At 45.7% G+C, this 13,678-nt stretch overlaps 1 protein-coding gene across 4 annotated transcripts in view; it reads left to right on the top strand.

The window, feature by feature from the left end:
- Positions 1-13,678, top strand: part of PTPRU (protein tyrosine phosphatase receptor type U) — a 236,481-nt gene that overhangs the window by 156,406 nt on the left and 66,397 nt on the right. For 2 of the 4 annotated variants that reach the window (XM_077481757.1, XM_077481758.1), the window contains exons 11-19: positions 3,562-3,664; positions 8,813-9,086; positions 9,224-9,260; positions 9,642-9,780; positions 9,932-9,961; positions 10,358-10,509; positions 10,718-10,908; positions 11,755-11,824; positions 11,906-11,982. In XM_077481757.1, the coding sequence (XP_077337883.1) occupies positions 3,562-3,664; positions 8,813-9,086; positions 9,224-9,260; positions 9,642-9,780; positions 9,932-9,961; positions 10,358-10,509; positions 10,718-10,908; positions 11,755-11,824; positions 11,906-11,982 (1,073 nt within the window). The remainder of the gene's footprint in view (positions 1-3,561; positions 3,665-8,812; positions 9,087-9,223; positions 9,261-9,641; positions 9,781-9,931; positions 9,962-10,357; positions 10,510-10,717; positions 10,909-11,754; positions 11,825-11,905; positions 11,983-13,678) is intronic. The other 2 variants (XM_077481759.1, XM_077481761.1) reach the window with 1 other exon arrangement.

Genomic DNA, 13,678 nt, shown 5'->3' with positions numbered 1-13,678 from the left:
AGGCGCAGCCAGGACCCCATCTGTGAGAAGGCGAGATTCCAGACGTCAGGTTTCAGCGTCACCGCCCCCAGTTCCGGACCAGAGGGCAACATCTGCTGCCGGGTCTTCCCAGCAGAGTGTCCAGCATGTGAGGAAGTAGACATGCAGGCTGTGGCGCAGGCAATGACGTTGTCAGTGGGCGCCTGGCTGGGACTGGCTGCTTTAACCCTTCCCTGGGCACCACGGTGGGTGACGGTGGTGATCGATCTGAGGGCAAACTCACCACATCGGATGCCGAAGAGGGGTCCCAGAGGGGGAGGACACTGCAGATGGCTGTGCATTGGCAAGCACCGAGACAGCCTTGTAAGTCGATGCCTGTATCTGTACCATTGCCTGTTCTTCCTTCTTCTGTAAGTATTTTGCAGTCTGTGATACCTAATGCTTTGTTAGGGGTGGCTAGTTGGTTCCTGGGCTGGGCTCGTCAGCTGCGCCTAATACAGCGACTACAGGGCAGGAGGGATTAGTTGCATGGATGCTTCAGACCTGGCTCGCAGGGTGCAGGGTTCTGTTACTGAGCAGCATTTTTAGGGGGGTATCCTCCTCGCCAGTGGTTTCACCTGTACCTTCGTAGAAGACAGTGGGGGCCACGGGACACCCATTGCTGGAACTATAAACTCACCGTCGGTACTCCCCACCGAGGCTTCTGTGAGCACTCAGGCGGCAAGCTGCGGGATCGGTCGCCACGGGTCACATATTGGTTTCGGCAGTGCGTTGAAGACTGCTTTGGCGTCCAAAACATCGGAGGGGGCCTCCGAGGGAGTGCGTTTGTCTGACTTGGCGAAATGCGAGATTTACGTCTGCTTCGAGGCCCCTGTAGGTGTGCATCTTAAGCCGGAGATGAGAGAAAAATCAGGAAGTGGGAATATGTTGAGATATTTCCCTCCTGCCACAGGAAAAGTTTAATTTAGATAAAATTAAGCCAGACTAAAGTAAAGAGGAGGAGGAAGAAAAGCGGTGTTACCGCTTGATTCTTAGGACATTTGGGAATTGGCTTCAGACGTTCAATATTTTGGCCAGTGTGATCAGAGAGAAGGTGATGGAGAGCTGTTCATCTCTTTTCTGCTATCTGGACTCTATTAGTGAGACCCAGAGAGTGTACGGGGGGGGGGAGGGGGGTAGCCATCGGTCACGAGACAGAAGGGGTACTGCTGGCAGTTCAGTGAATGAACCTGCAGAAATCGGAGGATCCTGTCGTTATTGTCATGAATGCTCCAGATGTGGAGGTTCACATCCCTTGTCCAAGTGCTTTAAGCAGGGTAAGGGGAAGTCGACCGATGCTGGAAAGAGGAAGAACTCCGGTGAGGGTGGAAAAAATGGTGCCCTTTCCCAGTAAGCATCCGGATAGGACTGCTGCACAGTTTTGTTGCAGGGGTTTACTGCCGAAAGTTTTTTCAAAACTTTCAGTTCCTTTCTGGAATGGGTGATGCGAGATTTGTCCGGTTTGCAGTCCGCTATCTATTATTGGACAACTTTATGGTTGTTGCCCTTCCGGAGGCTCGGACTTGCCCGATTGTGGAATTGCAAATTTTGGGTGGTATCATTGATATGATTAGGATGGAATATAGGCTACCTGTCGATAAGCTGGAAGATCTTCATGGGACGGTTGCCCATGCTCAGAGTTGCAAGTTAGTATTGCGCTCCCTGCAGTTTCTTCTGGGCAAGCTCAATTTTGCCTGCCGCATCATGCTGACGGGTGGGGTTTTTGGCCGACGGCCACCACTGCTGGGGCAAAATCCCTGCACCATTATGTGTGACTACACAAGGACCATCGGGAAAGTCTGCAGGTATGGGAAATGTTCCTTGACCAGTACAATGGGCGGTCCTTGTGGTGGAAGCGGCAATGTCCAACTTTGACCTGGACCTCTATACAAACACGGCTGGCTTGGCTGGGTACGCAGCCTATTTTGGGGACTGGTGGAGCGCAGGGCAGTGCCTGGAGTCCTGGAGTAATTCGGACTTCATTTGCAACCTGGTGCTATTGGAATTGTTCCCAGTAGTGTTGGCTGTTGAAATTTGGGGCCAGGAGTTCCAGAACAAGTGTGTACAGTTTTTACTGCGATAACTTGGGGGTAGTACAGGCTATTAACATCGTTACTGCTTCTTCTCCGCCAGTTGTGCATTAGGCATTTGGTTTTACAATGTCTGAGTTTAAATGCTTTTGTATATGCTGTCCATTTGCCTGGGGTGAATAACACAGTGGCTGATGCACATTCTGCCCTGCAGTGGGACAAATTCCACCAGTTGGCACAGGAGGTGGAGCAGCTCAGAATTCCATGCCCCTATCACTTGTGGAACATCGCTTTGCCACCGTAGCCAGTTTGAATCGGCACTCAGTTTGTTCTTCCACTTGGACAGCTTATGAACGAGTCTGGGGCGAATGGCACGGATTGGTGAGTTTGGTGGGTGGTTGCTTTCAGGAGGAAGATTGTTTGCATGTCTTTCTGTACTTCATTGGTAAGAACTTCAAGGAGGGGTCTCTATCTCCTCGCTGAATCGAAAGATGGCAGGTTTGACATTTCTGTTTTGGCTAACGGGTTTTTTGGGTTTTGCAGACGTCAGTCTTTTTTGGTTAAAAAAGGTTTGTGGGGTTACAGGAAGGGGGGTGGCTGCCGGACTCCTGCCGCCCATTTCCTTTGCTATGCTTTGCATACTTTAGGACTGCTTTCCTTTTGTATTTTTACTGGGCTGTCTGGGTGGGGGAACCGGTTAGGTGTTTTGGATGTCACAGTTCATGTGGACTAGGTGTCTTTGTTCATTTGGAAACCAAAGACCGATCGGTTGGGATGTGGGGCTTTTGCCAGAAACGGCGGCCTTGTGGTGCGCCATTTGGAGTTGGAGGGTGACAACTGGATCTATTTGCGGGGGGAGGGGCAGGGTTCACCTGAATGTCATTGGCATTGATATGTGGTTCTTGAGTCTGCAGGAAGGTGTTCAAAGGGCTTTTCATCTGTGGCAGGCTGCCCAAGTGTGAGGTTTCGCACTTGTGCATCTGTGGCAGTGGTCTCAGGGTTTTGAAGGTGGGCATGGTCAAAATTGTCTGTGGAGAATGATGGGAGGGGCCCATCTTTGGTATGGGTACCTTCTTTAATAAGTGACCCCAGTAAGGTGATATCGGTATTGGGGCTGTATCAGGTGGTAATGTGGTAACTAATTGTCCCTGAGTCGTGTATTTGTGACTGGGGGCTATGATATGGAACTGGTGCTTGATACAGACGATTCGGTCGCCCATGCATGCCTCCATTAAGAGTGTCAATTAGTGTACATTAGTGGGGTAAAGTTTATCTTCATGGAATGTGATAAAAGATGTATTGTTAATGTTTTTTTTTTTTTGTTAATAAAAGGCTGCTATGGCCGTTTAAATCCATTCTACAGTGGTCGTGTCTTATTCATAGATGGTGGGTAAGGTGGGAAGTCAAGTGTGGTCACAGCAGCCGGTAAGTCAGCACTACACCAGTCAAGTTATAGTCAGCAATATACAGTATGTAACTTTATAACAACTAATTTGCTGTTCTCCCCCTCTAGCACCTGCTTTTGATTACCGAGACCTACCTGCACCAATTGCTGAAACTGATCAAACCATTACGGTTCTCTTAAGGCCAGCACAAGGAAGAGGATCTCCTGTCAGGTAAATTTCTCTGCCTTTGCTGAATGTCTTTTTAACTGTTGGCACTATTTATTCCATACCACTAACATATTTTGCTATATTTTATCAAAAGAACATAGAGTCAATCACACTAGGCAAACAAGCAATCAAATCCTTCTCCTGTGGATGAAGCAAGCCTACGGATGCAGCAAATGTGCAGTGGGTTCTAGGACTGGTTTTGACTAATGCTGGAGATTAATATTGGCTCCAGTAATTTAGAAGAGCATTCTGATTGGAGTGGAGACCATATGTCCCACTTAAGTTAAATGTAGATTTCTAAGTAATGGAACCTCAAAATTCTGGGCAAAACGCAAGGCCCAGATGGGTTCTTTCAGGCTGAAGCCTTTGCAATCCAAAAAGTAATACAGCTTGCCTATGGAGATCTTGAATTTTAAGAATTGATGAACCTCATATTCTTATAGGAAGCCATTTGAGGTGAAACAACTGGAGTAGAGGTGGGAATGTGGTGAGAACCATGGGTTTTATAAGAGAGCCGAGAAAGGAGTTGATGTGGAAGACATAGTTTGAAAGACATGGGATTGATCTTGACTACATCAAAAGGGTGTCACTATATTAGCATCAAACAAACAATATTAAGTTATAAATCATATAAAACACATTTATCCATGTGCTCATGTGATAATAAGTGTCCCAGTATAAGTGATGTGCCAAAATCAAGTGTTACTAAACCCAGGACCCTGCATTTACTATATCTGGTCTCTTTCAGTACACAGAATATGGAAGTGCAATTATTTTAGTAACTATAAACTGCTAAAAACCTTTTCTCATCAGCAGTATATAGCAGTATTTTGACTTTTATCAGTGTCTGGCCGAGCATTGGTTAAAGCTTGTAGGAGGAGTTTTCATTCTCCTTTGACTGTCCTATGAGGACGCATGACCCCTGACCCCCTGTCTGGATAGTGCTGATCACATGCACCCTCCCCCCAAAAAACAAAAACTCTCTAGCAATACACACCAAACTGAGCATGTGCAGAATGCCTCCTAGGGCTCTGTTCTATCAGCAAATGGATTGGGAACAGTGAAAGAAAGGGAGGATCAGAGAAGACAGGATCAAGCAGCCTTTTTACACAATGCAGAAGATTAACCCCTTAGGTTCCACAGTTAGTATAACAAGGATGTGTTACTGCATATACAGACTGATTTTACAGTTGTGGGTTTAATAACACTTTCATGTTATGAGGTACTCCTTCAATTTTCCTTATTATCACTCCACCAATGTGCCCTATCTAATGGCCAATCCCTCTGTAATCACACATGTGACTCTAATAAAAAGTGCTCACTCACCAGATAACCATAACCTCTTATAAAAAATAAGAAGGTGGGCTTATTAGATGAAGAACGTTGCCCTAGATGGATTTGAATTCTGTTGTGCGAAACATTGTTCCTAGTTGGTAAATTTATTGCCCCCAAATAGATGCAGCCCTCCCCACTTACGGTGAGCCAGTGGGTGCATGCAGTTAACCAAGTTATCCCATATGAAATGGTCATCTATGAAAACAGGGGTTGCCCTTGCAGACATAATAAAATCTGGGATGTGTTTTGCGCACCTACTTTTATGTTAACAATGCCAGGGATTTAATCCCATTTTCCTTATAGCTCCTAAGATATGTTGAGAGCAAGTCTTCCATGGGAATATGTTTTCTATGTGAATTTAAAACAATTCACTGAATCCAGGAAATGCCTATTTGTTTATATATATATATATATATATATATATATATATATATAATCACCATTTATTGCACCACTGCAGTATTTAATGTACAGAACTGATGTTTTATGTAAGCATTTGTTTATTATGTTGGGATTTGGATTCTCTGTCGTACTTTTTTAAACAGAGTTAGAAAAAAGGGAATAATAAGGTTACAGTGTGCTTTATTTACAAGGGAAAACTCCATTCCTCCACTTTCCAGGATGTCAGGAATACTACCATCCATCTAGTCACCACAACACCATAAAGTCAACAAAGACCAATGGAGAAAAAATGTAATTGTTTATTATAACATGTGACCTTATTCTTTATGAGGTCATGGTTATCTGATGAGTTGATTATTAACCCCCCTAGCGGTAATCCCGAGTCTGGCTCGGGTTAGGATTTTACTAACAGGAGCGGTAACCCCCGAGCCAGACTCGGAATCGCACCGCTGGATGCAGGGAGGACACAGGGAGAGTTACTTACCTTGTCCCCTGAGTCCAGCGATGTCCCCCGCGCTGTGTGATCGAGTTGTCCTCCGCTCGATTCACAGTGCCGAATGCCGCCGAGCTCCGTTCCCTGTGACGTTACGGCACACGGGAGCGGAGAACGGCAGCAAATTCAAAAAAGTAAAAAGACACAAAACACACACAGCACTGTAATCTTACAGATTACAGTACTGTATTAAAAATTACATGCCCCCTTTGTCCCTAGTGGTCTGTGCAGTGCCCTGCATGCACTTTTATATTATAAATACTGTTTTTTCTGCCTGGAATTTGGAGATTGTTCATAGCAATCAAAAAGTGTCCCTTTTTCAGTGTTTTAGGATTTGATGACATTATTGAATAATTTTTATTGTTCTTTATTATATTATAAACTTTATCATACCCGGGATGTCTGCTAAACTCTGGTTTGAACAGATTTAAGAGAGTTATTCCTAAAGCCGCGTACACACGGGGCGGACTGTCTGGCCAACTTAGTCCGTCAGACAATCCGACGGACAGTCCGTCATACTTTCGAATGAACGGACTTGACCACACACACCACTTTTTGAGCGGACTAATACGGCGTACTAAGTCCGCCATACTATCCGCCCTACTTTTGAAATGAACGGACTCACCCACACACGCGGAGGAAAGTCTGCTCATTTTGAGCGTGTCTCCAGGTAGGCGGGGCCCGCGAAGGAGACGTCGCTGGCCCCGCCGCCTGGTATGGACTTAAAGGGGAACCCCAACGCCAAAAAAAATCGGCGTGGGGGTCCCCCCCAAGTCCACAACAGACCCTTGTCCGAGCACGCTACCCGGCCGGCCAGGAAAGGGGGGCGAGCGAGCGCCCCCCCTCCTGAGCCGTACCAGGCCGCGTGCCCTCAACATGGGGGGGTGCCTTGGGGAAGGGGGGGCCGCGCGGCCCCCCACCCCAAAGCACCTTGTCCCCATGTTGATGAGGACAAGGGCCTCTTCCCGACAACCCTGGCCGTTGGTTGTCGGGGTCTGCAGGCGGGGGGCTTATCGGAATCCGGGAGCCCCCTTTAATAAGGGGGCCCCCGGATACCGGCCCCCCACCCTATGTGAATGAGTATGGGGTACAATGTACCCCTACCCATTCACCTGTAAAATAAAAGTACCAAAAAAAACACAACACACGAGATAAAATACTTTATTGCACAGCTCCGGGGGTCTTCCGTCTTCGGGGGTCTTCTCGCCGGACTCCTCCACTATCTTCTTGTAGCTCTTTTGCTAGCGGAGGAGTCCGGCTTTCTTCCTCGCCGCCGGCCTCTTCTCCCGACTTCGGGGGTCTTGTCCCCCTCTTCGGTTATTCTGCCGGGCCACCGCGCCTTCTTATAGCTCTTTTACAGGCGGTGGCCCGGTCTTCTGTTGCCGCCGTCGCCGCCGCGTTCTGTTCTTCTTCTTCTTCTTCTTCTCCAGGAGATGTTGCCTCGGCGATCTCTCCGGCCGGAATGCCAGGGACGCACTGCGCGGCCACTTATATAGGGACAAGGGGCGGTGTCACATGGCTTTATGTCACATGGGTTGGTCACATGGGTTGATGTCACATGGGGACTATGACATCGTAAGGGGGCGGGGTCACCATGTGACACCAACCCATGTGACATAAAGCCATGTGACACCGCCCCTTGTCCCTATATAAGTGGCCGCGCAGTGCGTCCCTGGCATTCCGGCCGGAGAGATCGTCAAGGCAACATCTCCTGGAGAAGAAGAAGAAGAACGGAAGGCGGCGGCGACAGAAGACCGGGCCACCGCCTGTAAAAGAGCTATAAGAAGGCGCGGTGGCCCGGCAGAAGAACCGAAGAGGGGGACAAGACCCCCGAAGTCGGGAGAAGAGGCCGGCGGCGAGGAAGAAAGCCGGACTCCTCCGCTAGCAAAAGAGCTACAAGAAGATAGCGGAGGAGTCCGGCGAGAAGACCCCCGAAGACGGAAGACCCCCGGAGCTGTGCAATAAAGTATTTTATCTCGTGTGCTGTGTTTTTTTTGGTACTTTTATTTTACAGGTGAATGGGTAGGGGTACATTGTACCCCATACTCATTCACATAGGGTGGGGGGCCGGTATCCGGGGGCTCCCTTATTAAAGGGGGCTCCCGGATTCCGATAAGCCCCCCGCCCGCAGACCCCGACAACCAACGGCCAGGGTTGTCGGGAAGAGGCCCTTGTCCTCATCAACATGGGGACAAGGTGCTTTAGGGTGGGGGGGCCGCGCGGCCCCCCTTCCCCAAGGCACCCCCCCATGTTGAGGGCACGCGGCCTGGTACGGCTCAGGAGGGGAGGCGCTCGCTCGCCCCCCTTTCCTGGCCGGCCGGGTAGCATGCTCGGACAAGGGTCTGTTGTGGACTTGGAGGGGACCCCACGCCGATTTTTTTCGGCGTTGGGGTTCCCCTTTAAGTCCATACCAGGTGGCGGGGCCAGCGACGTCTCCTTTCGCGGGCCCCGCCTACCTGGAGACGCGCTCGAAATGAGCGGACTTTTCTCCGGACGGAAAAAGTCCGCTCATTTCAAAAGTACGGCGGACTGGCACACACACGGGCGGATTGTCCACCGAAATGCGAGTCCGACGGACAGTATTACGGAAATTCAGAAATACTTAGTCCGCCAGACTGCACGCTGAAAAAGTCCGCTGAAAAAGTCCGCTGAAGCCCACAAACGAGCGGACTGTCCGCTGAAATGTGTTTCGGCGGACTAAGTAGGCCAGACAGTCCGCCCGTGTGTACGCGGCTTAAGAATTACAGGACTACAATATAAGATGCCAAATTTCCATGCAAAATAATTGTACCGCTTTCAACACCTAAAACCAGAACTAATCATACCGCCAGGGAGGTTAATTGACTAAGTTGCCAAGATCTGAGATTTTTTTTACCAAAAAAAGTGTTTTGCTGTTTAACACACGTGTTTGTTGTTTTCAGCTTTTATCAGGTTCTGGTTGAGGGTGAAAACTCTGGCCGATCTCGACGTGAGCTTGCTGTTCCGGGCTGCTTCCCGGCGGCAGGTGGATATGAAGAAGCAGAAATAGAGGGAGCCACTAGTTATGTAGGAGCAGAACTTCCACCCAGTGAATTGCCTCGGGACACTCCCTTTATAGTTGGTGACAATCGCAGCTATGGAGGCTATTGGAACCCACCACTTGATCCCCGGAAAGGCTATCTCATCTACCTGCAAGCTGCCAGCCATCATCGTGGGGTAAGTCTATCAGACAAATGTGAGCTAAATGTAATTATTGTGATCCAGAACGAAGGCCTCTTTATGCATAGGTACTTAGAATATGTCAAATAAAATGTTTTTTGCCATTAAACATATGTTGCTCTTTTTCTTTATAGGAAACACGTCTAAACTGTGTTAGGATTGCCAGGAAAGGTGACAACCAGATTTATTGTTCCAAAGTGTTATACATTTTCCTTTACCTCTTTTATCTCATTTATTCTACTATTGATTACTGCACCACCTTCTGCAATCTCACTTATTTACATATCCCTTCTGCGCTCTGTGATACTGCCATGCATTTTTTTGTCTTTTCAACCTTCTGTTGACGTTTTGTCCTATTAAAATGGTCTTTATCCTCTTCCTGTACTATGTTTTACAGTCTGTCCTTTTTTTCATTCTTTCTGTATTGACATCCTGCTTTTTGATCTCTTTTTATCCACCAAATATCATTGTTCTAATTCAGTCTTTGTATGTCATTTTAGATATCTTCTGGTCGTACCTTCATATCTTATATGTTATTTTACTCTCTGGTAGCTCCCTGCAAGGACAGCCATCGCTTCTCTATGGCCCCACAGCATTCAGAAGAGATGGGACTTGTGCTTGGTATCTGTGCTGGTGGGTTGGTTGTATTCATCGTCCTGCTTGGTGCTGTCATTGTCATTGTACGGAAGGGGTATGTACCTGGATATTCTTAATTGCATGTTGAGTGGTGCAGTATATTGTGCAGTTATTCTATTTTTTTTCAGTATGTAATGTTCCTTGAACTATAATTAGTACATTGCATTAAGTTCTCAATCTTTCCTGTTTTTCTCTAATGCTACCAGAAGAACTCAGTTTTCTTATGCTTACTATCCGTAAGTATGACTGCAGAAGTCTGACAAAAGCATATAAAAATGAGGGCTTACCAAATCAGACAAAAGCTTGGGAACTGTGTTAAAAGCCATGAACAAGGTCTACCTGGGATACCCAAGAATAGCAATTTAGATAACTCACTCTCCTGTTAGTTTTGTTAAAATCTAGGGCATACCTTGCTAAAAGACTTTATATTTGATAAGCTAATGTCTCTTGGCCTAGTGGGGATACTTGGCTTTTCTTTTGTAGATGGAGGGATATGGTTTAACTCTCCATTTTTGTATTTCAGGTAATATCAATAATTAAGTACATTTTTCAAGCCTAATTTACACTTTGTACCGTTAGTAATGGGAGAAATACAACATGTTAATTACTGAGCTATTTTCTGATTTTCGCAGAAAACCAATGGGTTTGACAAAGTCTGCCTTACCAGTGCGGCATGAGAATTCCTGTGCTGCAGTTCCTAGGGAACATGCCAAGATCACAGATCAACCAAAGCTATTGCAGGAAGAAGCAGCACTGACGTTCCTACATAACTATGGCTCTCGAGGTGAGTCCACTCTGACAAATACAAATACAGTTGCAGATTTGAAAGATGATTTTGACTCTGCATTAGGAGATCAACTTTTGTGTGCAGTTTATACAGTAAAATAAGTCCCATGTATTATAAACTATGATTTTTGTTATACTGTGCTGACTTTGCGTTGATTGTGAACACTGAAAATAGCTGGAATTTATTTACATTTTCATCTTTTCAGGGGAGCAACGTGTTGGCTCTGTGACAGAGTCAAGCAGCCTTCTGGGAGGGTCACCTCGGAGGAATGGAGGCAGGAAAGGCTCTCCTTATCACACTGGGCAACTACACCCTGCTGTACGTGTCGCAGATCTTCTCCAACACATAAATCAGATGAAAGTTGCAGAGGGTTATGGATTTAAACAAGAATATGAGGTATAGTCTCCAGGATTATCTTATTAACACTGAAAAATGCCATTGATAGGTTACATCTGTCTTGTTAAAACATCTTTTGCCTTGGTTGTTCCTGAGAATAGCTCAATGCCTCGGTCTCTAATGAATCTCCCGTGCCCTGCAGACCACATTCTAAAACAGACAGAACAGGTCCTCCAGATGATCTTTTAGAACTGGCAGAACATGCCCTCTGGACTACTCCTTAGTACAGAAGAATATGCCTTCAAGAGCATGTTGTAAAACAGGCAGAACACACGCTCCAGAACATATTTTGATATTTGGCAAAACATGCCTTGTAGACTTTATTTTAGTACAGGCAGAAAATAGGTGTCACAGTCCCACCCCTTTGTTTCTATATGTAAACTGATACATTCTGCATCACACTGTAGAGATTTCATTTTCCTAAAATGAAAATACAGATCCCAGAGTGATGCTTTAGTTAGGAGTAGGCTAGAAATATTTGAAAATCAATGTGGAACTTAATGTAATGATTTGACCATATTATCGCTTTAATTTGCCAGGCCAGAGTGTTCTGGGCATCTGTGAGACGAACCCTGTGGAAGTATACTGTATATACGACATGTTAGGAACCTAATTCTAATATTCAGCTTCTCAGTGTTGAGACAACTTATTCAGTTTAAGAAAATGGTGCCTTGCACTGTGAGTAATGAGACTTTGAGGTATAAAATTGCTGTTTTAGGACGGAATTGCTCTCAGTGTCTTTTTTATTAATTTGAAGACAGAACTGCCTACTATGGATGTGCACATAAAAAAAAAAAACCCTAATTATTATGCTTACTGACCTAATCAATGTTCATTATATTTCAGAGCTTCTTTGATTGGGATGTGACCAAGAAGAAGGATAAAGGGAAAGGAAGACAGGAGCCTCCAACAAACTGTATGTGGTATAGTTTGGGTATCTACTGCGTCTGTGCTGGTCTTAGAATTGATGGTTACAACTGGCTAGTTTTATTTTCAGATGAGAGACATCGTGTTCGGCTTCACCCTCTTCAGGCAGAATGCAGTTCAGAAGAGATAAATGCTAACTACATTGATGTAAGTATTATAAGTATGTAATATGTACAAGTTGAGTGGAGCTTCACCTAGAAAATGTTTCTGTGTAGTATGATGTAACTCCATTACACAACACAGTAGAAATGAAAAGTAAAAGAGCTACTTCCAGAAAAAATAACTCCAGAAATTGGTTGCAATATGAGCATATTAAGTAATTCAAACAGTGGTAATTCTTTCACTTAGATCAGAAAAAATGTAGTCATGGGAGCAAGACAATAATTGGGTCACAATCATTTAAAAAATATAAAAGTGCTGATAGGTTGGAAAAATGTTAGCCTTTTCTTGCACACAAAATGAGATCAGTAAATGGATTGGTGATGTGCTGTAACTAACACTATTCCACATAGACTGGCCAATTCTCCCGATAGGTGCAAAGATGAGCAGATAGTTCGGTTTTTAGCCTGCCAGTTTTTCCAATCTGTAATATTGGTCACAGCACTTGTTAGAAGGGTTTCAGTCAATTGAAAGACCTGATAACTAACTGTAGCATAAAATTCTCCCAGAAGACAATAACCTAGCATATGAACTGACATCTTTGCATTAAAAGAGAAGTATATTTTTGTTTTTTTTTGATTCATGCTTACCTAGGTGGATGCAGCATCAGACTGATGCTGTATCTGTCCCCCACTGTCTCTGCACAGAGAACCAAGCCACCGAGCACAGCCGATGGCTTGGTTTTCACAGACCCCCAAGAGGAGAGCTGCTACCTGTCAGTCAGGATCTCTTTTTTCTGCTTCTCCACCCTCATTGGAGCACTGAGCTGTGGAGGGGCGGAGAAAGGACATCCCAGCGGCTCGCTGAGACTGCCATCAATCAAGTCAGCTGGCAGATCCAGACTTGGGAAGTTGAAATGATGCGCTGCCTCGACTGATGGCAGTGACGTCAGCAGAGAGTGGACTTCAGACTGATCCCCGCTGAAAAAGGGTCACAAAAAAATAAATGACTCAGGACTCTTCTTTTTTTTTTTGGAGAGGTGTAAATCCTTTAGCAGTTTTCCATAGACTTTAGGTTTGTGCAAGGTTTGACAGGCGAGTGCTCAGACATGACCCACCTCCTAAAAATCTGCATAGCAGATAAAGCATAATTTAGTGCAGTACCTTACTCTATGTCTGTTTCTCTATGTCTGTAGCACTACCCAGAATCTTAGCAGGGAGATCTCTATAACCTGCTGTATACCTCTGACATCCAGACCCAGCTTTTTTAACCAGGATATCTCTCTGACTATCCTAAATCATGTCTGCATATAACCCCAGGGTGAATGCACTAGAGGAAGTAAATAGTGTACTATCCATTCTATCTATTGTACTATCTACCCTCAGTAGGAATAGGAGAGAAGAATTCATATTTTTTTCATTTTATTCATTAGTAAATTTGTTTTTGTTTTTGTGGGGCTGGATGGCTGACCGCGAGACCCCCATGTTTCTCCTCCCTCCTCCTTCTAGACGTCTAATAGATTTCCTGTTCATTCAGCCAATCGAGTGACGGTCTCAGGACCGGCTTCCTAAGTGCCCAGGAGGAGGATCAGTGTGAGAATAGTGAATATTAATTCTCTATTCTCACACAACTGGGTGGGCTCGGAGTGCAGTGCTCTGCGCCCCAAGCCCACCATTTTTTGAAGCCTCTGGCTTTAATCATATGCTTCAAAACCCCCCATTGGAATCTATGGATCTGACGCCCT

Source organism: Lithobates pipiens, unplaced genomic scaffold (assembly GCF_037356315.1).
Source record: "Lithobates pipiens isolate NorthernLeopardFrog02 unplaced genomic scaffold, aLitPip1_a1.2 Scaffold_16, whole genome shotgun sequence".
NCBI classification, from domain to species: Eukaryota; Metazoa; Chordata; class Amphibia; order Anura; family Ranidae; genus Lithobates; species Lithobates pipiens.
The sequence above is the reverse complement of the archived record's forward strand: the minus strand, read 5'-3'. Positions and strand labels throughout refer to the sequence as shown.